At 37.8% G+C, this 25,030-nt stretch overlaps 3 protein-coding genes across 5 annotated transcripts; all 3 read left to right on the forward strand.

Moving 5' to 3' along the window:
• Nucleotides 1-351: 351 nt before the first annotated feature.
• LOC113049487 (glucose-fructose oxidoreductase domain-containing protein 2-like) lies at nucleotides 352-4,836 on the forward strand. The gene is made up of 4 exons (XM_026211876.1): nucleotides 352-833; nucleotides 1,694-2,014; nucleotides 2,322-2,500; nucleotides 3,417-4,836. Exons 2-4 carry the CDS (start codon nucleotides 1,762-1,764, stop codon nucleotides 4,086-4,088), a joined length of 1,104 nt encoding a protein of 367 aa, XP_026067661.1. The 5' UTR covers nucleotides 352-833; nucleotides 1,694-1,761; the 3' UTR covers nucleotides 4,089-4,836.
• Nucleotides 4,837-5,610: 774 nt separating this feature from the next.
• LOC113049489 (golgin subfamily A member 6C-like) lies at nucleotides 5,611-10,630 on the forward strand. Of its 2 annotated transcripts, none has more exons than XM_026211880.1 (3): nucleotides 5,611-5,921; nucleotides 7,273-7,410; nucleotides 9,808-10,630. In XM_026211880.1, the coding sequence occupies exons 1-3, from the start codon at nucleotides 5,699-5,701 to the stop codon at nucleotides 10,185-10,187; spliced, it is 741 nt and encodes a 246-aa protein (XP_026067665.1). In that variant the 5' UTR covers nucleotides 5,611-5,698; the 3' UTR covers nucleotides 10,188-10,630. The 2 variants fall into 2 exon arrangements, with proteins under 2 accessions (XP_026067665.1, XP_026067663.1); XM_026211878.1 differs by having other exon boundaries at nucleotides 5,615-5,921; nucleotides 7,273-7,794.
• A 2,943-nt stretch (nucleotides 10,631-13,573) lies between these two features.
• LOC113049490 (inactive serine/threonine-protein kinase VRK3-like) lies at nucleotides 13,574-23,235 on the forward strand. Of its 2 annotated transcripts, none has more exons than XM_026211882.1 (14): nucleotides 13,574-13,924; nucleotides 14,324-14,425; nucleotides 14,658-14,753; nucleotides 14,900-15,034; nucleotides 15,201-15,256; nucleotides 15,343-15,409; nucleotides 15,504-15,585; nucleotides 16,663-16,765; nucleotides 16,864-16,956; nucleotides 17,050-17,182; nucleotides 17,267-17,387; nucleotides 20,667-20,725; nucleotides 20,806-20,938; nucleotides 22,821-23,235. In XM_026211882.1, the coding sequence occupies exons 1-14, from the start codon at nucleotides 13,786-13,788 to the stop codon at nucleotides 22,822-22,824; spliced, it is 1,323 nt and encodes a 440-aa protein (XP_026067667.1). In that variant the 5' UTR covers nucleotides 13,574-13,785; the 3' UTR covers nucleotides 22,825-23,235. The 2 variants fall into 2 exon arrangements, with proteins under 2 accessions (XP_026067667.1, XP_026067666.1); XM_026211881.1 differs by having other exon boundaries at nucleotides 13,575-13,924; nucleotides 20,806-20,943; nucleotides 22,822-23,235.
• The last annotated feature ends 1,795 nt before the right edge of the window (nucleotides 23,236-25,030 follow it).

Genomic DNA, 25,030 nt, shown 5'->3' on the forward strand with positions numbered 1-25,030 from the left:
ATCATTTGCTCTCCCTCAACAGAAGTTTCTCTCTTCTGTTGAACAGGACACTCTTGAAAAATACGGTAGATTTTTAATCTCAGTCAGTCTCTTCCTGGCTAAATAAAGGTAACGAACACAAAATAACTAATTTTAAAGAATGTTGGTGGTAACCAAACAGTTGCTGGAAGCCATTGACTTCCATAATGTTTTTTCCTCCTCCATAATATGCAAGTAAATGGCTACAGGCAACTGTTTTGTGTTCTTTATGTCTACATTAACTATTTTATTTTTCTATTTATTTTCACAGGTTTTTTTTTTTTAGCCATATTATATTACCACAATGTTAGGAAGTCTAAATATGGTTTAAATTCTGTTTTTTGTAATTTTCTACACATGGTAGAAATAATGTTTTTTCCCTGGGAGTCACAATTCTGAAGAATATGATGACCTATTTTACCACGACTGAATTCATGGAATGTGCTGCTAAACTGTTTGTTCAATGATATGGGCGTGACAGATAAACCGACGGTTCGCGCATGCGCACATAATCAGACGTCTCGCTTTAGAAATCATCCCACACAGCAATGGAAAGGAAGCACAGCAACAGCAGTATTGTTAAGTTACACAAAAACCGTACCGTGATTTCAAGACGGCCGAAGAATGCCCCGTAAGTCGAGTGGGTGGGAGGCGTGACGGGTTTGTCCTGTTTTTCCTCGTGCTGTTGAGATGACATGAGAGCAGAGCCCTGACTAAAGTCAAGCAGAAAGGGAGGGAGGTGTCCACCATCCTCTGGCCATCATCATTCTCCACAGCAGCCCCGGCGCCATCGCATCCCACGGCTTTGTTTTGTGGTAAGTTAACAGCCCATATGAAACTAACAGAGCCGTTGAAAAATGAACCAATAACCGAGCCAGAAGCCACCGATTTGACACGAGCAAACGAGAGTAACGTTATTTGTGCGGTTGAAATACACCGGTCTCGGCTACGTTAAGCCACAACGTTATGTATCTGCTACGAGGCATGCTAACTATGAAAGAGTTTCAAGTTTGATCATGTGTAATTTTTTTTTTTAATTATATAAAACACATGAAATATATTTAAAAGCTAAACGTTTAAACCGGGTTAACGTTACCCTAACCGCCCTACATCCGCGGGTTAGCGCGAGGAAGTGATGCTAATGTTAGTGCGCCTCTGGGATGGGTCACAAAATTGATATAGTTTACGTTTCTTTATTAAAAACAACATAATTCCTTAAGTTCATTTCTTCTTTTTCAATTATTTAGGAATGTTCGTGATCTAGAAATAGATTTACTACCTGAATACTACTAGAATAGTTTGCAAATTAAGACTAGCCCTACTAGGAACTACCTTGTGTTTAGTACACAGAGGAAATACAAACATGCTTCTCATTTGCCTTGGCTGGGCAGGTGCACAGCTTTTGGGATGTAAATTATTGCAAAACAGCTGGTATTTCAGCAACGCCCTTGCTTGTATCTGACAATCTGACAGCTGTCACTCGAGCCACTGATAACAGTGCTTTATCTCTATTGTGTATTGATCGTGATAGCCTGAAGTGGCCCTGAGGTTAATTTTAACTTGGAGCTTGGTGTCGACATGTTTGCAGCTACATGCACTGTATCTAGAGATTATGTTGCATACATGTGCAAATGTCAGTGTCAGTAAACTTTGATGTATCTTTCTCTTTTCACAGGCAAGCATCTGCGTCAAAAGAGATTACAGCAGTGTGGAATGAGACAGAGTTGATTGTAAGTAAGAATAATGTTGCCGGGCGTGGGTGTATTTGGAACCGGGCAGACGGTACGTGTCTTAGTGCCATTGCTCCAAAAGGAAGGCTTCCCTGTTCAGGCTGTTTGGGGCCGTACACAAGAGGAAGCAGAGTCACTAGCCAGCGAGCTGGACATCCCCTTTTCCACCAACAAGACAGATGATGTGTTGTTACATCCAGAAGTCCATCTTGTCTGCATATTGACACCTCCTCCACACACACGTCAAATTGCAGTAAAAGCACTAGGTGAGACTTATTTTCTTTTGCTTCTTATCTTGATTGTCCATGTCGTCTCAGGGGATTAGGTTGGGTTCCTTCCTGGACTCAACTAGAGTGTTTACTGTGCTACTGTTTACTTAACAACTTGGCACAAGCCGCAGTGGGCTTTTTTTCCCCTGCTGATCAAATGTTGCATTCTTAGATCACTGAACCCCTCAGCACAGTTGAGATTATGTTGATAAAGCACTTGCTTCAAGCAGAAACTTGTCAGGCAAACAACATTTGCAGTTTGATCGTCATTTGTCATTTTCTTCTCTTTTCTCATTCTCTGTAGGTATAGGTAAAAATGTGATCAGCGAGCAGGCAGCTACACTGACAGATGCCTGTAAGATGGTGACAGCGGCAAGATATTATCCACAGCTTATGAGTATCATGGGAAATTCCTTGCGCTTCTTGCCCGCATTTGTCCAAATGAAGCGCCTGCTAGGAGAGGGTTATTGTGGGAACTTGCAGGTATTGGAATTTCACCAAAAAAATTAAAAATAAAAACGTTACATTCAACAGGAATACATTCAATTGAAAACTTGGGGTCAGTAAGATGGTTTTTGAATTAAATTAATACTTTTATTCATCAACGATGCTGTAAATAGTTCTTATATGGTGATTTTTAACAGAATTTATTTGAAAGAAAAATCTTGGGATCGTGTGACACTGAAGACTAAAATACTGCAAAAAATGTCCCGTCTAAGCAATAAAAAACTGATTATTTTTAATTGTAATAATCTTTTACAGTATTACTGTTTTTACTGGTTTTGATCAAATAAATGCAGTCTTGGCAAGCATGAGACTTGTAAAAAGAGTGTAAAAAAAAGTCCCTGGTAGTGTATATAATGATATTTATAATGTTAAGATTAAATATAATCCTACAAACCTAACTCTTTCAAACACTGATAATAATAATAAATGTTTCTAGACCACCAAATCAGCACATTAGAATAATTTCTGAAGGATCATGTAACACTGAAAATTTAACTAACATACAATATTTAAAAAATAGTAGATAAAAACGTCTTGTATCCAGTATTGGCTAAAAGGATTTGCTAAATTATTAAAATATATTACAATGATATTTAATAACAGTTAAAATGGTAAAAATATTTCACAAGGTTACTGTTTTCAAATAAACACAGCTTTGGTAATACTACTTGCAAAACATTAAACAATCTTTTAAAATTTTATATAAGGTCAACTATTTAGATATTTTTGTTGGACTTAGTTTAGTGAATAAATAATAATAATGTGAGCCATTCTTAAAATACTAACCCTCTTAACTTCTCTTTATTAGGGCATATGTTACCTTATTACATAACTTAGACTGCTCAAAATATGAACTCCTTCAGTAAATATTTTTTTTCTCTCCTTTTCAAAGGTATGTGAAGCACGTGTTTATGGAGGCTCGCTGCTCAGCCAGTCATATGGATGGGCATGGGAGGAGCTGATGGGGGGAGGTGGCCTGCACACAGTTGGCTCCTGCATCATTGACCTCCTGAGCCACCTCACGGGACGTCGGGCTGTGCGTGTGCATGGAATGCTCCGGACTTTCGTACATCAAGGTGGCCCAGCGGGAGGGATTCGTTCTGTGACTGCAGATGACTACGCTTGCTTTCAGCTGCTGATGAATGGAGGAGTGGTTTGCAGCGTGACATTAAACTTTAATCTACCAGGCACAGATGTGCATGAGATCATGCTTGTGGGGTCATCAGGACGACTTGTTGCTCGAGGAACAGAGCTCTACGGCCAACGGGCCAGCATGCAAGTAGAGGAGCGTCTTTTGAGCGATGGGGGAGAAGCTGTAGGGCCATCTGTCAGGGGACTGAACAGCATGGTGACTCAACTCAGACTTTCGTTTCAGACACAAGAGGACAGGCGCTCTTGGGTCCGGCATCCTGTTTCCATGGCAGCCTCCTTCGAGGATGGGCTGTATGTACAGACGGTTGTAGATGCTATCAAACGGTCAAATCGCACTGGAGAGTGGGAGTCAGTGGAGGTCAAGATTCAGGATGTTGACTCGAACCACAACCACAGAACCCTGTCAAACTAACAAAACACACAGTTACATTCTATATATGCTAGCCTATTAACACCATTCACTTTCTTTTACAACAAAACAACCATGCTTTAATTTTAAACATATAGATGAGTGGTTACCAACCATGTTCCTGGAGGAACATGCATCTCTCCTTTGTCTGACACTCATTTCAGGTCTTGGAGTCTGTACTAAGCTGATGGTCTGAATTAAGGAGACATGAAAACATTCAGTGTTTGGGGGCCCCCAGGAACATGGTTAAAAACCACTCATATAGATCATTTGACAAAGTTTTCGCATACTATCTGAAAGTTTTAAGATGGGTCACTTGTGCAAAACACTGGAAAATGCATCACTGGATAGGAATTGTGGTTTCAGGGTTGTCTTGTTGGTTTTTTTACTGTAACAAAAAAAGATGTGCAAAGCTTAGCTGTGAAAAAAACATTTCTGTGCTTTTCCTATTTTATGTGATCTTTTGAGTTTAAATTTGAGTCAAGGGATGTTTAAATGTAAGCCTATTAAGTTTTATATTTTATTTGAGTAGTGAAGATAAGCTTGTGATCTGCTGAGGTTTTTTTTCTTCTTCTGTATATATGTGTGAGAGAGAGAGTTTTAAGAGCACTGATAAACTTATGCAGGACACTAGATATCATTTACTGTAATATACCTGTTGTGACTTATTGCCTGATGTCCAGTGCATTGGACATGTTAACGGTTCAACTAAGCTGCACAAGTTTCTTGAATTACATTTTTTATTGCAGAATTTGTGTCTGTGCACTGTTAATGATGGGTTGATGCGTGGATGGTGTTTTTATTATTTGTTATGAGTTTAAAAATACATATTTAAATTTAATTTAATATTTTTAAATCCCTACTGAATAACAACATATTTACCTTGTTTTGTCCTTTTTGCTGGCATTCTAATGGGGCGCTAAAGGCTCGTGTCTAGATGGTAACCCTCGTTTGAAGATTTACATCCCAGTATACCTTCTGTCCATATATATATATATATATATAATCTTTTTTTTGTGTGCAAATTTTAGAAAATCACAAAACTAGGAGGATTCTGGGGATATGTGAAGCTTATGTACACTTTAATTTAATGTTTTGTGCTAAAGATTCAATAAACCTCAAAACAATTTTTTTTTACATTCTACACAAACCAAACACCTTTCCTATGAAATTAGTATTTGTGTGACGTCTAGTTCTATTTTTACTATAAACATTACAGCATGTATTAGTTCAGTCACAGACAATTCAGTAAACAGTAAATTAACATAATTGTTACTATTACAATTAAAATAGGCAACAAAGTTAACAGACACTAGCTAGACTTAAGACAGTAACTCAAAACAGACAGCCTACAATTTAACAATGTTGACGAAAGGGTACACCCTACTAAAAAAAATATATATATATATATATATATATATATATATATATATATATATAATGCTACATATACAAAACAAAACGATATAGTATTGTGTCTCCCTCACATTTTTCCTCAGTGACTGGTAGTGAGCAGAGCATCAGAACCAACGCGCATGCGCGAGAAGTGAACGCAAAGAAGGTTACCCTTACTGCGAGCAGACAGTCAGTATTCAAAGTCGACTACTTCGAAAATGGCGGCACGAAAACGAAGTATAGTCTGGTCATTTTTCCAAGCTGAAGATGACAGAAGAGTGCTGTGTCTTCTCTGTATGAAGACGGTTTTGTATTTTGGTCATACAACAAACATGCTTCGCCACTTACGGACGAAACACCCCTCTGATTTTTCCTCGCTCGACAAAAGGAAGCCTGCGACTGATGCGGTCTCCAAACGCAGCGACAGCGGCTGCGTGGAAGGTATGAATCGTTCAGTTACTGCATTGTAACGTTAGTGTTCACATTCATGTACAGTGTCACGATGTTTAACTACATCGATGCGTCTATTAGACAGCTGTCTGGAAATGACGCCGCACATCTTTGATTGGTGATGTTTCCCTCCATTTTGGCCTATGCACGTGCTTAAACTCAACATATGCGAGTCCAAAGGCAATATAAAAAGGCGCGTTGTCGTTCAAAACAGCGCTTGTTGTGATTGCGAGATTCAGTATCGACTCCTCCGTAAGAACGGGCTCGTTTTTACAGAGTCTTTATTCAGAGGGACAAGGGTTTTGTTTAGGCCAGGGTTTTGGGTGGATGTCGCAACGACGCCATGTTGTTTTCTTGAAACAATTGTCTACTGCGTCGACCGTTTACAAAAGGCTAATTCTGCGTATTGACAGGATCTCAAACGAATTTCCCCGACCTGAGTTGATTCGGTTCGACTCGTTCAGTCAAACGAATGAATCTTTTGAATCGTGTCGCTGATTTGGATCACTAATATACTGCGCTCTGACTGAGGGAGCCTCCCGCCCCCTCCTGTCCGAAATAAACCGGACAGAAGACCTCCAACCGTAACGACCCCGTTCTGTATGTAGCATCAAATCATGTATTATATACGACCGATCTATGATTAGTGAATTGTACATAATGGCTGTGGTTTTATACAATCTGAATTGTATCGAGCTTTATTTGATCCGAAATTGTCACGTGATGCACCGTATGTCACATCCCCGGATGGGCGCGATTTTTCAAAAATTCTAAAACTAGTGGGTGATGTGTTGAAGCTAAGATTATTTGTTGATGTGCCTAGTTTAATATCAACCTAAATTATAAAACGTATAGAAATAGACAGAGGAATAGGAACGGGTATGAAGTGCAGCACCTGATGATCATGTCAGTTGTGCTCCGCTTCCATATCCAATTCTTCCATATTCTTTCGTTGCTTGGCAACATTCTGTTCTGTCGTCATCTAACTTTAGCGCGGAATATATTTTTGTGAACCTCAAAAGACCAGTTTGTATTTTTAAACAAAGCGGTTTACATTTAGCATTATCTATTGCATATGTACTCATTTCTTTTATATTTCTGTTTGACTTTAGCTTGGGATAATAAAATTTTTTACCATTTGATTGTCTTTTAGTAATACAAATTAAATACAGGTTATTACAAGTGTTATTTTATTTGGTTTACTGTCTGTAATTCAGTCTGTCCTTATGCATTCTACAAACACAAGGAACAAGCTTTTAAAGAGAGTGTCACAGGTTCAGTTAAAGTGCCGTTAACCAATATTCCGTGCATTAAAATTTTCCTCCTTGTTTTCTCTATCAAGTTACAGTGTTGATGGATGAGCAGCAGGTAGAGGTGGAGTCCGTGGGTGAAGATGGTGAAATGGATGGAGCCATCAAAGGGATCCTCCGAGCTGCGGCAGGGGAAGGGACAACTGTAGCCGAGGTGGCTGTGGAGGAAGGTGAGGGGCCTGTTGATGAAGGGGATGGGAAAGTGATACAAGAGGATGACAACCCAGCTAATACTCGCAAGTGGAGCTCCGTGTGGGTGCACTATCGAAAGCTTGGCCAGGAGCCTCGAGCCCTGTGCTTGCTCTGCATGGAGAAGATCCAGCACCGGAGTAGCACAAGTAACCTTATCAGACATCTACAACATAAGCATCCCAATGAGTTCGCACAGCTCGAGGATCACCCACAAAAGCGGCCTAACAAACGCAAATCTGAAGATCCAAGCCGCCTTGCCTCCTCTCCCACATTAGCAAGTGGGACTCCAACTAGATCACACATTGTGTCGCCAAAACGCGATGTTCGTACACCTTGCAGTACCAGCCTAGACAGATTTTCAGGTATAGTTTGCTTTTACCTCTTCTCAATGTTCTTGTTTAACGTTTTGTGTGAAAAGGATGTTAAGACACTGCTTTTATAATTTTAAATATATATTATTATAGTTAATTAGAACTTAAACTTTACAAAAAAAAAGAAATATTAATTGTATCAAAACAATATCAACTTAAAATATGTATAAAACTTATTTCAGTTGTTATTGCCCAGGAAAAAATTTAGATTTTTTTGGTTTAACATGATGCACTAAAGCAGGCTAATTAAAATGTATGAAAACTATACAGACATTATACATATATTTATTTAAAAAAAATATATATATAACACAAAAATACCAAAACTTCATAGTTTTCTTCAAAATATTCAAAATATTAATATCACAATGATATTAATTACTAGGGATGCACTGGTACTAAATTTCTCCACCAATACCCAACTGTACAGAATGAATACCAATTACTACCAGTAATTTGGTTTTCTTAAGGGGGAAAAAATCTCTTCTTGCTAATGGTCTAAACTACCGTATACAAGGGACCCTATAATTTGGAACATTATCAGCATTTTATAGGCTAAAACTGTCAACAGAGCCCATTGTATTCAACTGCTTTTTATTTTAAAATATGAATCTCACTCAAATGTTTCTATGCAACTCAATTGCACATAAGGTACATTTATTCAAAGTATATTCAAACATGTATGTATAATTAACAGTAAATAAGCTGCCCATTTTTTTGTAGCTAACAAACTAACCGAACACTAGATAAGTCCTGAGTTAACTGCACCATTAAAGGGATCATCTGATTCCCATTTTCCACAAGTTGATATGAATCTTTAGGGTCTTATTGAACAGTCTATAACATGGTAATGTAAAACAACACCCTTTTTACCCTGTAAAAACCTGATGTACATAATGACATATTGTGTTCCATGTCCCTTTAAATGCTGGCCCGCCCCGCTTCCGTGGGGTAGCGCACTATTCTCATGAGACTGTAAACTTTAGGCGCATTCATCGTGAAACCTGCTAACATTATTATCAAATTATTAGGAAAGGATTCATAAAAAAAAAAAAAAAACTTATACTCCCTACTTCTGTTGGTGGGTGAAGCTGGATCAAGAATGATTTGCGTGAATAGACAAATTTAGGTAGATCAGGGGCACATTCCCTTCAGAAACAAAAGTAATCCTCTAGGTCTTCAGCAGCTCAGATGTCGGGAGCAAATGAAGACGGCAATATTCATTATAACATCCAACAACAAAGCACCTCGTTCACTTAGGAGACATTCTTGTCTACTTCGCTCTGGGATCAAAACAATGGCGGACTGTCTACTGCTCACTCAGGGCGGCTCTAAGGTAAAACACCAGTGTCAATCATCAATGGTGGGAGCTAACAATCGTTGGCTAAACGTCGAATGCATATTGGACACAAAAGTGGAAACACCTCAAGAGTGTCGAAGTAGTCATTGGATTGGTTGAATTCTACAGGATTTCCGTGAGACGTATATGTCGAGTGTTTTAATGTTTCGCCTGGAAATAAAAATGCTGTGGTGCCAAACCCCTCAAGAAAGAAGAAAGCCATAGTGTTTACAGCTGTGATGACGAGGGCTTATCAGGATCAAATAAAGGCTGGATATTCAAAAGCATGTCAAATATTTAAAGTTTGTGGCATAGAATCTTTAAAATGCGTCCGAGAGTTTTACTCATCGATCTGTTATTGTGGTGACATTCCCACGCCTCAAAACGTGACGCTGAATGAGACAAAACGTAATTGGTTGTTTGACATGTTGATCAAACCGCCTATGGGTGGGGCTTGGCCAATGAAAGCTGCCATAGATTCCAGTCTGAAGGACTGTCTATGCGAGACTAGGGTCTCTTTGACCTCACACAGACAAAAATCTGAAATCAGCTTGATTTGAGAAAGGAAAGGGGTTATCATTTATCAAGCACAAAGCTCCTTTTGGTTGTTCTTTGATTATGCTTCCGTGCCAATATTTAAGACTTTAATTTTTTTCGTCCTTTAGGTGCCAAGTGGTCTGAGGGTGTGCGTATATTGGAAAGAGAGCGGGAGCTGACGGAGGCGTTGAGGCGTGTCCAGCAGGAAGAGGGGCGGAGCATACAACTGCAGAAGGAGTTGCTGCAGCAGTTCCGTGAAATGGATGCTGAGCGCCGAGTGCTTCAGAACCAGAAATGTGAACAAGAGCAGGAGCACGCAAGATTGCGGAAGGAAAAAGAAGACCTCCAGAAGGAGAAGGATGAACTCCAGAGTGAAAAAGAGGAGCTGCAGAAGGAGAGAGAGGAGATTCAGAAAGAAAAGGAGGAGCTGGAGAAGCAGAAACAAGAACTGGACTCTTGGAAAACTTCTCATGCGCAGGGACAGACCTCTGGATTTTACAATTGTTGATATACTTCAGTATGTCTGTTTCACAAGGAAACAAGGATTTCCTTTTTATGGAAATAGTTATTTCTTTACCCTTTTTATTTTTAAAAGATTGATTTGGATTGGGGGATTGGGGTTGTGGGAGTGGGGGAAATGCCTGGGTTGTTGTATTTTGTTTAGCTAAATGAAAGTTTACCTTAACCTAATGAGATTTCAAACACGTACATGCATGCAAATTATAGATAACCTGCCATTAAAATAGAGAATCGTAATAAGACCTTTCATGTCAGATATCTAGCTAATCAGTTTCATTGAATCTACTCACGCTGTACATATAATATATATAGTGTTAACACAAAAAAGTTCATGTTCGTTCCATTGTTTCAAAACTGACCAGTGTGTGAATGTCTTTAAGTGATTTTGTACATTTCTGCACTGGGAATAAAAAGAAAACTTTAAGCAAATGAGTCATTTGTGCCATTTGTGTTATTCCTGGCGTAGAGTTGACAACCTATCACATAAATCTCACATTACATTTTTAAAGTCGATAGTATTGGTTAATGTAAGGGCTGGCAAGGTAGTTGCAGCGTTTTATATTTATTGTGATGAGAAATTTAAATTAACTTGATTTTTACTCACATTTGCAGGGCTTGTAACGTTTGGCTGCAGAAAAAATATAACTTTCGAGTACAGGAGTTCGCCTACCAATGGTATGAGAGGAGCACAGCTTTCACTCTTAACTAGACTAACATTACTGGCCAATTATATAAACATGAGAGGCGCATAATAGTATCCGATTACAGAGTCGCAGACCTGATGAATGGAGAAGCGCGACAAAAAGCTGCGAGGCGCAATGGTCAAAGATGTCCATCTAGCCCTTATTTATATGATATGCCATGTATTGTACATCGCGATTTTAAAATAAAAGTTTCTGCATGTGGCCAAATATTACAATTAAAATAAAAACAGATTTAGACATTGTTTAATCATGCTGTGAAACATGGCGCCCTCTGCAGGTATTTGTTTTAATACGTGTACTTAAAGTACATAAAGTTTGTTATGTTCATATTATGTATAGATATATTAAATTATACATTTTATATCTATTTATTTATTTATTTCACAAAAAAGTAACAGTGTACATCAACATTCGTGATTGTGAATGTACCCAAATTAACCCAAAGGCTAGTTCCCTTTGCCAGAAGTTATTAGGCCAAGAAAACTAGAGGGGGAAAAAAATTAAGAAACAATAACACTGAAATTCAACAAAAATGTAAACAACAAAATATACAGTCTGACAAACAAAATGTATTAAAAGAATTAAAACAAAGAGCCTCTTATTAACATATACTGTAGAACTATAGCATGTGTATTAGACCAACTTCTCAGACAATAATTACATTTACATTTAGTCATTTAGCAGATGCTTTTATGCAAAGTGACTTACAAATGAGGACATTGGAAGCAATCAAAAACAAGAAAAGAGCAATGATATATAAGTGCTTTAACAAGTCTCAGTTGGCTTAAACGCAGAACACGTAGCAAGGGCTATTAAATAATATAATAAATAAAAAGAAAACAGATAGAATAGAAAAAGAATAGAGCAAACTAGTGTTAGAGGTCTTTTTTTAATAAGTGTAAGATAAATTAAAAGAAAATGGATAGAATAAAAAAAGTTTAGAAAGGTAGTTCGATTTTTTTTATTTTTATTATTGAATAAGAATAGCAAGTGCTAAAGTTAGAGGTTCAAATAAAGAGGGAAGAGATTCTTGAAGATAGCTAAGGACTCAGCTGCTGGGATTGAGTTGGGCAGGTCATTCCAGCAGGAGGGAACATTTAATTTAAAAGTCCGTAAAAGTGACTTTGTGCTTCTTTGTGAAGGCACAATCAAGCAAAGTTCGCTTGCAGAACGCAAGCTGCTAGAGGGCACATTAGTATGGAATAATTAATTTAGGTAAAGCGGTGCAGAGCCATGGGCCAGGCCCAGTGGTGGTTTTGTATGCAAACATCAATGCCTTGAATTTTATGCGAACAGCTATTGGTAGCCAGTGTAAACTGATAAACAGAGGTGTGACGTGTATTCTTTTCAGCTCATTAAAAATTAATCTTGCTGCCGCGTTCTGGATTAATTGTAAAGGTTTGATTGAACTGGCTGGAAGACCTGCCAAGAGAGCATTGCAATAGTCCAGCCTGGACAGAACAAGAGCTTGAACAAGGAGTTGTGCAGCATGTTCCGAAAGAAAGGGCCTGATATAATGTTGAATAAAGCAAATCTGCAGGACCGGACCATTTTAGCAATGTGGTCTGAGAAAGTTAGCTGATCATCAATCACAACTCCAAGGTTTCTGGCTGTTTTTGAAGGAGTTATGGATGATGTGCCCAACTTGATGCTGAAATTGTGATGAAACGATGGGTTTGCCGGAACCACGAGCAGTTCTGTCTTGGCAAGGTTGAGTTGAATGTGATGCTCCTTCATCCAGTAAGTAAATGTCTGTTAGACAAGCTGAGATGTGAGCAGCTACCGTCGGATCATCAGGATGGAATGAGAGGTAGAGTTGAGTGTCATCAGCATAGCAATGGTATGAAAAGCCATGTTTCTGAATGACTGAATCTAATGATGCCATGTAGACAGAGAAGAGAAGTGGTCCAAGAACTGAGCCCTGAGGCACACCAGTAGTTAGATTTTGCGACTTGGACACCTTCTCCAAGATACTTACCTATCTGATAGGTAAAACTCATACTAAAGCCTGGTTTTCACTTATGTCAGTTTGTTACTAAAAATATCAGATTACTCAATTGTCAAAATAATCAGTAGATTACTTGATTACCAAAAGAATCACTAGTTACAACCCTAGATTAGTTTAAATATTTCTAAATAGAAAATGCATTGTTTTATCTTTTGTAATTAAAATACATATTTTGTCATTGAAAATTTCTTAAAAATAGTATTAAAATATTATCACATTCTAGTGAACCAAACATCTATATTTTGTCTCATCCTATATATATTGTCACACCCCTAGAGCAGTGATATAGCACATACTTTTCCAATATGATACAGCTTTCATTCTTCAGGTCAACCATACATTCATGAAAAAAAACAGTTTGAATAAAGCAAACAATAACTTTGCCATAGTATCCTTTCAAATGTTAAAGCTGTCACAGCCATACTGTCATAACCCTGTTTGTACATTTTACATTTTGGAGAAAAATATGAACCTCCAAAAATAATTGTTTTTTCATTTGAATATTTCTTTGTATTTTTTTCAGTTTTCAGTTTAGCATCAATATGTTATGCATTTTCAAACCAGATTCAATAGTCATAGCTTATGAAGAAACATGAAAGCAATTTGTACACTTGCTCGTCTTGCACATGCTGTCACAGTAAACAACGCATTTTGGGCCTCGTCACCTGCCGTAATACGTCAGCTGCAAATGATCACGTGACTCGCGTCAATTGCAGCGCTTCGGTCGCGACAGTCCGTAAGATATCTGTTGAAGGCTGGTTCCGCAGTCATAACATTTGGAAATATCGTTGGAGGAGCTTTTCCTCCGGTCCTGACCGGTCCTAATCAAAGAAGCTGACAGAGCTTTCATTCGGACCCCCGTTGCCTCTTTTAAAATGCTTATTGACAAAACAGTAATCCAAATTCTTTTTGTAGTCGATTCTGCTGGAGACTCCTCACAATCTGCACTGAATCGCCCTCCTTTGTACTCGACACGGCGAAAGACTTTGAGTAGCACAGCCGAGCAATCTTTAGGTGAGTCTAAGGGTGTGTCTAGTCTTAAAACAAATTATTTTTTAGGAATGCTAGAATTTGTGAAAAAGATGATTGCTAAATTTCAGATTAGAAGGCTTTGGCATCTTCTCGAAAATGAAAAGCTTCCCCTCTGGTTAAAGAAGAGGAAGAAGTGTCCCAGACAACATTGGCTTTAATAACTCAAACCCCAGGCAGACACACTGTACTGTAAAACACTAGACATTATATTTAAAAAATAGCTTGCTTTATTATAGCTGAAGGTAATTAGATGCTCCTGTTGTTTTGAATAGATATCAAGAAAAGTTATTACATATAGAAAAATTCTTCTAAATACAAATCAGCAGTGTTGTGACATTGAATGCTGAAGGATTTTATGTGGAAACCTCTGCTTTGTTTCAGATAAGAAGTCACTGAAATCTCCACGAAAAGGAAAGGCATCCCCCCGCATTAAAGAACAAGAGGAGGTGAAACAAACTTTTCCGGTTACATTTCAAACTCCAGGTAAGATATTGTGTACTGGGAAACTATATTGGTTTCAAATTTAGATGTGGTATCTTTTTTTCAGCTATAGATAATTAAAGCAGATTTTACTGCTCAGTCATATAGTTAATTTGCAAAAAATGACCAAATCATTACAAATGCAATAATTTTTACACCTATTTACAAATAAATACATATTTAGGAGATTTTTAATAATGTGCCCTGAAATGTTTTGAGTGCTGCTTTGTTTCAGATAAGACATCTACGATGTCCCCTCGAAAACACAAAGCTTCCCCCCAGGTTAAAGATGAGGATGCGAAACAAACATCTTCAATTATTCAAAGCCCGAGTAAGGTGCACTTCATAAAGAACAGGCTGCTCAACATATATAGAAAATAATGATTCGTGACATCTAAAAATGATTGCATCACATTTCTTTATTTTGATTCATACTAAATGGCAAAAATAGCTAAATGTTATTTTGTGGGTTTTTAGCCAAATGCAAAGCTAGGAAGCGAGTGTGTGCCGTTGAGCCTGTCCCAGAGGGTACAGTGGTTTGTGACCAGTCCAGCAAAAAGTGGAAGCTGGTTGAACTTCTGTGGCAAACTGAATTAGATCTGACATATGCAGGTGAGGCGCATGTCCACAACCATCATATCTTTGATTAATAAGATGAGTGGATGCATCCATCTGTGCACTTCATCATTTTATTATTTATGTGTCAGACGTTAAGGTAATAATAACAGTATTCCATTAAAGGTGGCTTATGAATCTAAATTTTGTCAACCTAATCTAGTCTGCCAGGCCAATCAGCATGCAGACTCAAATGATTGCAAGTATATGTTGCGACTGGTGAGTGCTGTTTTTACACAATGTATTGTGTCTGTGTACAGGTGTTTGGGAAGAAGGTCTTGATGACTTTGTGTTCTTTTTCTCAGGGGGCTAAAGAGGGACACCTGTTTAATGAGCAGAACTTTCATCTGAGAGCAGCCAAACCTGATGCTGGTCAATTGTTTTAGCACTTGTAATGGGTACATAAAGACCCAGTTTAGTGCAACTACAGGCTTATAACCACAACTTTCTTTTTCTTTGTCAATAGTGGAGAAATGGTTGAAATTGCACAAATTGGACTTCCTTGGGATTCCATCCTGTGTAGGGTTCGGTCTTCATGAAGCATACAGGTATGTGGGTTTATATCCTGATGTTTGGAAACTTTTATAGACTATTAGACACTTCTGCTCAAATGTTTGGGCTAAAAAATATAATTTTTAAAGAAATAATACTTTTATTCAGCAAAGATTCAGAAAAATGTAATTAAAGACATAAATTTCATATGATGTTGCTTTTTATACTTGTTATTCATCAAAGAATCCTGAAAATATGTATGCAAAGTATTTGTTTTTGAAAGTGAAAGTGATTTTGTTCTTTTTTGGTATGGCACAATCAAGCGACATTCACTTGCAGAACGCAAGCTAGTGGGCACATATGTCTGAAGTAATGAATTTAGATAAATAGGTGCAGAGCCATGGGCCAGGGCCAGTGGTGGTTTTGTATGCAAACATTAATGCCTTGAATTTTATGCGAGCAGCTATGGTAGCCAGTGTTAACTGATAAACAGAGGTGTAACCTGTATTCTCCTCCGCTCATTAAAAATGAATCTTGCTGTTGCGTTCTGGATTAATTGTAAAGGTTTGATAGAACTGGCTGAAAGACCTGCCAAGAGAGCATTGCAATAGTCCAGCCTGGACAGAACAAGAGCTTGAACAAGGAGTTGTGCAGCACGTTCCTAAAGAAAGGGCCTGATCTTCTTAATGTTGAATAAATCAAATCTGCAGGATTCTCACAGCTATCTGATCATCAATCATAACTCCATGGTTTCTGGCTAATTTCGAAGGAGTAATGGTGGATGTGCCTAACTGGATACATAGTAGTCTATAGTCAATAAATTGTGAGAAAAGGCTCAAGACATTCAAGATAAGACGTTACTGTCAGATAAGTAAATAATTATACTGACATAAGAAAAATGTCAATATATTGTATATTTATAATAGTCTTATAGCCAACAGTAATACATTTTGCAATTGGGAAATGGTGAAATGTATTTACATACATTTTTTCCCCATCACACCTGTAATAATGTTATGCTTTGTGATTGTGAACACTGATATCTTTGATCATTGATTTGCATTTAACTGATTTTCATAACCATGCATCATGAGCACCACAATCTAATATTAATCATATTCACTTCCCTGCAGGTTTTTAGTTTTTCCTAGCATGGGTCATACTCTACAGACAGTCATGGATGAAGGGAATGATACTCTGTCTGAGAAAGCTGTGCTCCAGCTTGCATTGCGACTAGTGAGTGTACTATTAAAAGATGTTCAGATTTAGCCATGTCGTTCTCTATGAAAGCCCTGTATATAAAGTGTGTGTGTGTGTGTGTGTGTGTTTTGTAGTTGGATGCACTGGAATTCATCCATGAGAAGGAATATGCCCATGCTGACATCCATGCTGGAAATATTTACATCAACGCTGACAGCCACACAGAGGTCAATAATCATGTCCCTTATGAACTGAACACATATACTCTATACATTACTTAAGTTTTAAAGCGTTTGTTTGTTTGTTTGTTTGTTTGGTAGGTTTTCTTGTCAGGCTTTGGCCTTGCATTTAGGTTTTGCCCTGGTGGAAATCATGTGGAGTACAGACAGGGTAGCCGCACCGCACACCAGGGTAACATCAACTTCATCAGCGTGGACTCTCACAAGGGAGCTGGTGAGCATCACTTGATCAATGCATTACTTACTTTATCCATGTAAGAAAGCAAGTCTAATTTGCATGTGTATGAATGTTTTGCAGGTCCCTCTCGTCGTAGTGACCTGCAGTCTCTGGGTTACTGTATGCTGTACTGGATGACAGGCTCACTACCCTGGAGTCAGCTCTCTCATACAAGCTCGGCCATTGCTGCAGAGAAGGAGAGGTCAGTAAAACCACAAAAAACATCTTCATCAGTTGCATAAACTGCTTTAACAAGCCTTATATGTTAGTCATCAAATTCTTTTATAAGACTGGTCACAACTTGAAGTCAGTTACATAAGAAGGTAAATTTGAATCCAGAAATCAAGACTGATTACCCCTTGGCTAAATGCTATGTGGTCGGACTAGTTCTTGTAACACAGTAACATAATATAATAATAACATATACTTACGACCAGGAATAGTGTGGTATAGTTGTTACAGCTTCAAGAAATAAACTTCTGCGGTGGGCAAAATGTTTTGTTTACAGAGTGTTTGATACTAAGGACCCCTAAATATAAAGGACCACCTTGTTAAAATATCAAGTCAAGTTTAGCTTTATTGTCATTCCGCTACATGTGTGGACATACAGAGGAACTAAATGTCGTGTCTCACAGGACCACAGTGCTACATAAATACAGACATACAACAATGAAGTAAAACAGTATGAACCTATACACAACTAACCTACTGACAGATTTTGAATATGAATATACTATATATAAATGTTTACCTATACATTAGGGCTGAAATTATTCCTCGAGTAACTCGATTACAAAAAATGATCGAGGCAAATTCCTCTGCCTTGAAGCCTCTTTTAATTTATTTTAAATCTCACGTCAGGTTATTTGGCAATGTTTTTTTTTTAATGTGACACAACACGTTTACGTCACCCACAAAGCGGAAGGAGACACAAGCGCTGCGTCCGAAGAGTCAGCAGTGTTTTGATTTGAGGGTACGTGCAAACGTAAGGAGAACTTTGTGGTGTGTGTCCATTGCAAGATAGAGCTGGCATACACAAGTAGGACCCTATGATTTCCGCGATCCAGAAAACGCGGAGGGAGCACATGAAAGCACATGAAGCTTGCGGTGAATTCAGCGTCTGCTGTCTCTCTAAATAAGGACGTGAACACATGAACAACATCTCCAGAACTGCTCTGACAGTCACTTCATGAGCATTTGACCGTTTGATTTGAGTAAAACTAGCGTCACATCACATACACAGAACTGTAAAGGTACGCCAATCCGTCAAAATAAAAGTCCGGTTAAAGACTGTTGTTCAGCAGAATATACATAGCCTACTAAGTGACTTTTTTTTTTTTTAATCACACAACATTTCTTCCATGTTTTATTTTTTATAGTAAATACCCTTTGTTTACCAGAAAGTTAATTAAATTTTCAATAATTAAAAGAAATTAAATTAAAAGCATTTTATGTGTTTAATGTGCATCTCAGAAAATGCTTTATTTAAAACCCCAACTGAATGGCACTTAAATGCACTTAATTCATCTGTCAACTTTATTGTCGTTGTTCACAGTGCAAGTACAGACAGATTATCAATGGATAATAATTAAATGTTTATTTTTGATGTATGCATTGCATTCTATGCATTTAAAAAATAAAATAAAATAAAAAATAATAAAAAAGGAAACTTAGTTGTTCATTTTAAGAGACCCAGGAGTCTTATTTTCTATTGCATAATTAATATTGCACTTTAAGCAAAAACACATTTTATCCAATTACTCGATTAATCAAATTTTTGGTAGAATACTCGATTAGTAAAATATTCGATAGCTACAGCCCTACTATACATAGACTGAAAAAGAAAGAAATAGAGACTAAACGAATGCTTCACATAGTATTGTACATGTGCAAAGAGAAACATCGTAAGTCATACAGCTGGCTGGGGAACAGTGCAAGATGATTTGTAGTGCATGAGCATGTAAAAATTATGTACATATAGCAGTGTGTGTGAAAAGTGTCTAGTGTGTGTAGAGGAGAATCGAACAAAATTATTTGAATTGCACAAAAGAAGGAATGTTTCATGTTTTTTTGTGATGTGGACAAGTTGGGGGGGGGGGGGGGGGTTGGGAGGTGGAGAAGTGAGATGGTTCATGTTACAGGAGGTAGTGGGTTTGTGTTGGGTTTCAGAGGCAGGCTGGGTGATTTGAGTTCAGGGCTCTCAAAGCCTAGGGGAAAAAGCTGTTGAGCAGTCTGCTGGAGCGGGCTCTGATGCTCCGGTACCGTCTTACTGATGGCAAGAGCTTGAAGAGACTGTGGGAGGGATTGGTGGGGTCCTTCACGATACTGTTGGCTTTGCTGGAGAATCGTGTAAAGAAAATATTCAGGATGGAGGGGAGAGGGGCACTGATGATATTTGCAGCTGTGTTCACCGTCAGTGTTTGAGGGTCTTGCGGTCTGCTGCACTACAGTTCCTGTACCAGAGAGTGATGCAGCTGGTTAGCATGCTCTCTATGGTGCCCCTGTATAATCTGGTGAGGATAAGTGGAGGGAGAATTTCAACCGGTGGAGAAAGTGTAGGTGCTGTTGTCTTCTTAGAGAGTGACATGTTGTTGGTGGTCCAGGTGAGATCCTTTGTGATGTGCACCCCCAAGAATTTAGTGCTGCTGACTCTCCCCAGTCAAGCTGTTGATGGTCAGTTGGGGTTGGTCAACGGAGTTTCTCCTGAAGACCAATATAAAGGGAACTTTATATTTTAAGGCTTGTTAATACTTTGTGAGAAAAATGTTATTTAAAAAAAAAAAACACCTTGAATAAAATTAGATTTATAAAGTTAAAATGAAAGAATAATATCTGAAAAAAGGTAAAAATTTTAATTGAATACATTAAGACAATAGTTTATAAAACAGATAATTGTAAACATTTTTTGCATCTTTAAAATTTTCTGTGGACCCCTAGTTCCCCCTTTGGGGTCCATCTTGGAGTCCAATTTAACGAGAGCAGAACATAATCTATAAAGGATTTTTTTACAAAAAAATTTTTTGTTTAAAGAAATATCTACTACTTTTTCCTAAAAAAAAAATATTTCATTTCCACCCTAGCTTGTGTACTGCATCTATTGCTTGCTTTTCTAACTTGCTTTTTGCAGTGCTGCAGATATTGTTGGCTCTTGTATGATAAATTGCTTGTGATGTGCCTCATTAATAAGCATCTTATTAATTAAGAAATTAAGGTTGCTAGTACACCATGAGCCATTAGCTTTCACTGGGTTTTGAAAAAGCCCTTTAGTCCTGAAGAATCGTCCCTTTATTGAGTGTACTTTTAATTCGTTTAACAAGTGACTGCTGTCTGACTGCGTGCGTCATCATACCATATGCACTTAGAATCATAAAGGAACATCGCTACTGTATGTACAATTTTCAAGAATTAAAACATACCACTTTCCAAAGGCAAGGCTACACTTATGTGCTTTTATGTTGATATGTTTTCTGCCTGCCTACAGGTATATTTCTGATATCGCTGGACTTTTGAGTGGCCATTACAAACAGAAGAAAGCTTCAGGTGAGCATGCTTCTTTCTATCCTCAATTCATATGCTAGTGAAGATGCGTATGTAATGTTTGTTTTGTTTTTTCAATTTAGGTGCTTTACAAAAATACCTGTCTAATGTGATGAGCCTGCAGTATACTGAGAAACCAGATTACACACTTCTGAAAGCTGGGCTTCATGAGAGCTTACAGAAGATGGGTGGGAGTCTGAATGAATCCCTGCATTTGTAGGGTAACACACATTCAAGTATTTACATGACTACTCCTATATATTGTCTGCATATGATAGGTAACATAGTCCTCCAGTTTCATTCTCATGTACAGTATTGTTCAAAATAATAGCAGTACAATGTGACTAACCAGAATAATCAAGGTTTTTAGTATATTTTTTATTGCTACGTGGCAAACAAGTTACCAGTAGGTTCAGTAGATTCTCAGAAAACAAACAAGACCCAGCATTCATGATATGCACGCTCTTAAGGCTGTGCAATTGGGCAATTAGTTGAAAGGGGTGTGTTCAAAAAAATAGCAGTGTCTACCTTTGACTGTACAAACTCAAAACTATTTTGTACAAACATTTTTTTTTTCTGGGATTTAGCAATCCTGTGAATCACTAAACTAATATTTAGTTGTATGACCACAGTTTTTTAAAACTGCTTGACATCTGTGTGGCATGGAGTCAACCAACTTGTGGCACCTCTCAGCTGTTATTCCACTCCATGATTCTTTAACAACATTCCACAATTCATTCACATTTCTTGGTTTTGCTTCAGAAACAACATTTTTGATATCACCCCACAAGTTCTCAATTAGATTAAGGTCTGGAGATTGGGCTGGCCACTCCATAACATTAATTTTGTTGGTTTGGAACCAAGACTTTGCCCGTTTACTAGTGTGTTTTGGGTCATTGTCTTGTTGAAACAACCATTTCAAGGGCATGTCCTCTTCAGCATAGGGCAACATGACCTCTTCAAGTATTTTAACATATGCAAACTGATCCATGATCCCTGGTATGCGATAAATAGGCCCAACACCATAGTAGGAGAAACATGCCCATATCATGATGCTTGCACCTCCATGCTTCACTGTCTTCACTGTGTACTGTGGCTTGAATTCAGAGTTTGGGGGTCGTCTCACAAACTGCCTGTGGCCCTTGGACCCAAAAAGAACAATTTTACTCTCATCAGTCCACAAAATGTTCCTCCATTTCTCTTTAGGCCAGTTGATGTGTTCTTTGGCAAATTGTAACCTCTTCTGCACATGCCTTTTTTTTAACAGAGGGGCTTTGCGGGGGATTCTTGAAAATAGATTAGCTTCACACAGACGTCTTCTAACTGTCACAGTACTTACAGGTAACTCCAGACTGTCTTTGATCATCCTGGAGGTGATCATTGGCTGAGCCTTTGCCATTCTGGTTATTCTTCTATCCATTTTGATGGTTGTCTTCCGTTTTCTTCCACGTCTCTCTGGTTTTGCTCTCCATTTTAAGGCATTGGAGATCATTTTAGCTGAACAGCCTATCATTTTTTGCACCTCTTTATAGGTTTTCCCCTCTCTAATCAACTTTTTAATCAAAGTACGCTGTTCTTCTGAACAATGTCTTGAACAACCCATTTTCCTCAGCTTTCAAATGCATGTTCAACAAGTGTTGGCTTCATCCTTAAATAGGGGCCACCTGATTCACACCTGTTTCTTCACAAAATTGATGACCTCAGTGATTGAATGCCACACTGCTATTTTTTTGAACACACCCCTTTCAACTAATTCAACTAATTGCCCAATTGCACAGCCTTAAGAGCGTGCATATCATGAATGCTGGGTCTCATTTGTTTTCTGAGAATCTACTGAACCTACTGGTAACTTGTTTGCCACGTAGCAATAAAAAAATATACGAAAAACCTTGATTATTCTGGTTAGTCACATTGTACTGCTATTATTTTGAACAATACTGTATTTAATACAAAAATAACAAGGTAGCTGTAAGAAATAAATTGTTCATGAGCAACTTAAGTCGTCAACTTGTATTCATGATCATGCTGACAATGTCAATATGAATTGAATTGAATACGTGAATTCTCAGTCTCACTTGTTTCTTTTTTTTAATTACAGGTGAAACCATACTGACAAGAGTTGACAGGTGTGGAATGTGGATTTAATGGTCTTATGGAATGTTTCAGAAAGCTTTAATGTTTTACAAGCAACTTTTATTACAGTTTTTACAATGATATTGCTGTGTGCGTGTTTTCTCTCATAGGTCGAGTTTTAATCACTGTGATTTATTAGTAGTAGTTGTTGTTTTTTAAATAAGAAAACAATGTTTATTTGTAAGGATGACTTTTTTTTTAATACAAATCATTTCTCCCCATTACATTTCATGCGATCAGTGAAGGTAAAGGTTTTGTTTTAGGTTTACACTTTTGGCAAGAGCATGTTCATGTTATAAAGGTTATTATTTTTAGTATTTTACGCTTTTAAAAGTTGTATTGTACCTTACTAAAAATAATAAAAAAACAGTACCCAAAAATGTTTTTTGATGATCAATGCTACCGTAAGGGGGCATCAACGATTCACATGTATGTGATTGTAACGGAACTTAAATCGCCAGGTGTTGTCTTCTACACGGAATATATCATAAATGTTCAATACGAAGACTTTGATGAGCTTGTTTATAGTTTTTACACTAGTGGACAGTAACAGCTAAGTTGCACACCATGAATCAACAAAAAATAAAAGCGTCGACGAATGGCTGAGCTGGAGCAGTGGACCGAGAAACTCATCCAAAATAGCGGCCAAAGCCAGTGTGAAACGACTATAAAAGACAGCGTTGTCGGGGTAAGTAGTAGTAGTAAAGGTGTGTGTGATAATAATCTATGTAGAGTAGCGCGGGTGTGTGATATCAGCCTCGCGGTGGATGGAGCACACAGATGTCTGTATGCGGTTCTTGTCCGAGGGGAGCGCTGTCTTCCCCGCGGTGCTGAGCGACGTCGCGCGGGAGCGTCTGCTGGAGTGAGGGACCGATTAAACCTCTGTTATGACACCACTCACTACACACCTGAGCCCCTGTTTATCTAACTCATCTGCGTAATCGAGCCCAGTGAAAATCGTGCTGAAATAAGCACAATCTAGTTGTTACAAGGGCTCTGATCTTCTGCTTTGAAGCAAGTGTTGCCTTGAATTTTGAACTCGCATGAGTGAATTTCAGAGAACACTACTTTCAGTTCTAGTGTAATGACAGTAATTCAATCAAACTCAAAATGACAAGAGTTTTGTCCTTCGTTTCTTCAGCTTGGAGGAGATGGAGTGTTTTACAGCCTTGCACAATGCTAAAGTAAATGTACTGAAGTTAGACATGAACCCTGATTTGGTATGTTATGTTTGCAATTTTTTCATCCCAGCCTCTCAACATTTTTCATTTTAGGGCTGATGCATTACTAATCGAAAAAAAAAAAAGTCATACCATGTAAGTAGACATCGGATAGTCAGAGCAAGGTCACCCTGATAAATTGTGCAGAAGTATGACATAGTGTTTTACTACAGTGGCGTTAAACGTTAATATTGTGCCCTCAAGATGCCAAAATGTTAAAATATTTTTTGTTGATTTTCAGAGTTCTATTTTAATTTAACTTAATTCTTTGTGGGGGAGATTATAAAGCATTTAGCTGAATACTGCTTCATGGCAGTATTTCTGGTTGAAAAGTTTCATATATTTTCGTTTAACAGTTTTTAGGCTTGTCTAGAAAACTCATGTAAATTAATCTTTAAATGTAACTTATTAATCAGTCTTAAATCACAGTTGTGTTTCAGGCTTTTAGGAGTCGTGCCTCATCGTCTCACCTCTTTTTTCCATATAATTCCATGTTCCAAGTTACTTCCTGTCTACTCTGTAGTATAATATTTAAAAGTAAAAAAGTGCACACAAAAAAAAGCGTTGAATATAATTTTTAAAAAAATATATTTTATTGGGTAGAAATTGTGATTTTTAAAATATTTTTTTAAATTCTCCTTTTTAATTCCTCAGCTTGATAGAACTACTGCCTCGGGGAGTTGAAAAACACTGTTAAGGTGAAGTTCTGCAGGTTAAGTGTAGTAATTTTAGTGGAAATATGCCTAGCTGGGAATTCAGTGGTTTCAAACTGGTCACACAGATTCGCCATATTGACCAACAGATACCTTCTTCGTTAAAAAATGACTTCTCTGTGCACTGTGCTTCATCCACCACTACACTATTGACGATAGACCATTTTGCTTGCAGAATTTTGCTTGTTTAAGTACATGTATGTTTTGTTTGCATTTTTTTCCAGGCACCTTGCCAGTTTTAT

Source organism: Carassius auratus, chromosome 30, assembly GCF_003368295.1.
Source record: "Carassius auratus strain Wakin chromosome 30, ASM336829v1, whole genome shotgun sequence".
Classification (NCBI taxonomy): Eukaryota; Metazoa; Chordata; class Actinopteri; order Cypriniformes; family Cyprinidae; genus Carassius; species Carassius auratus.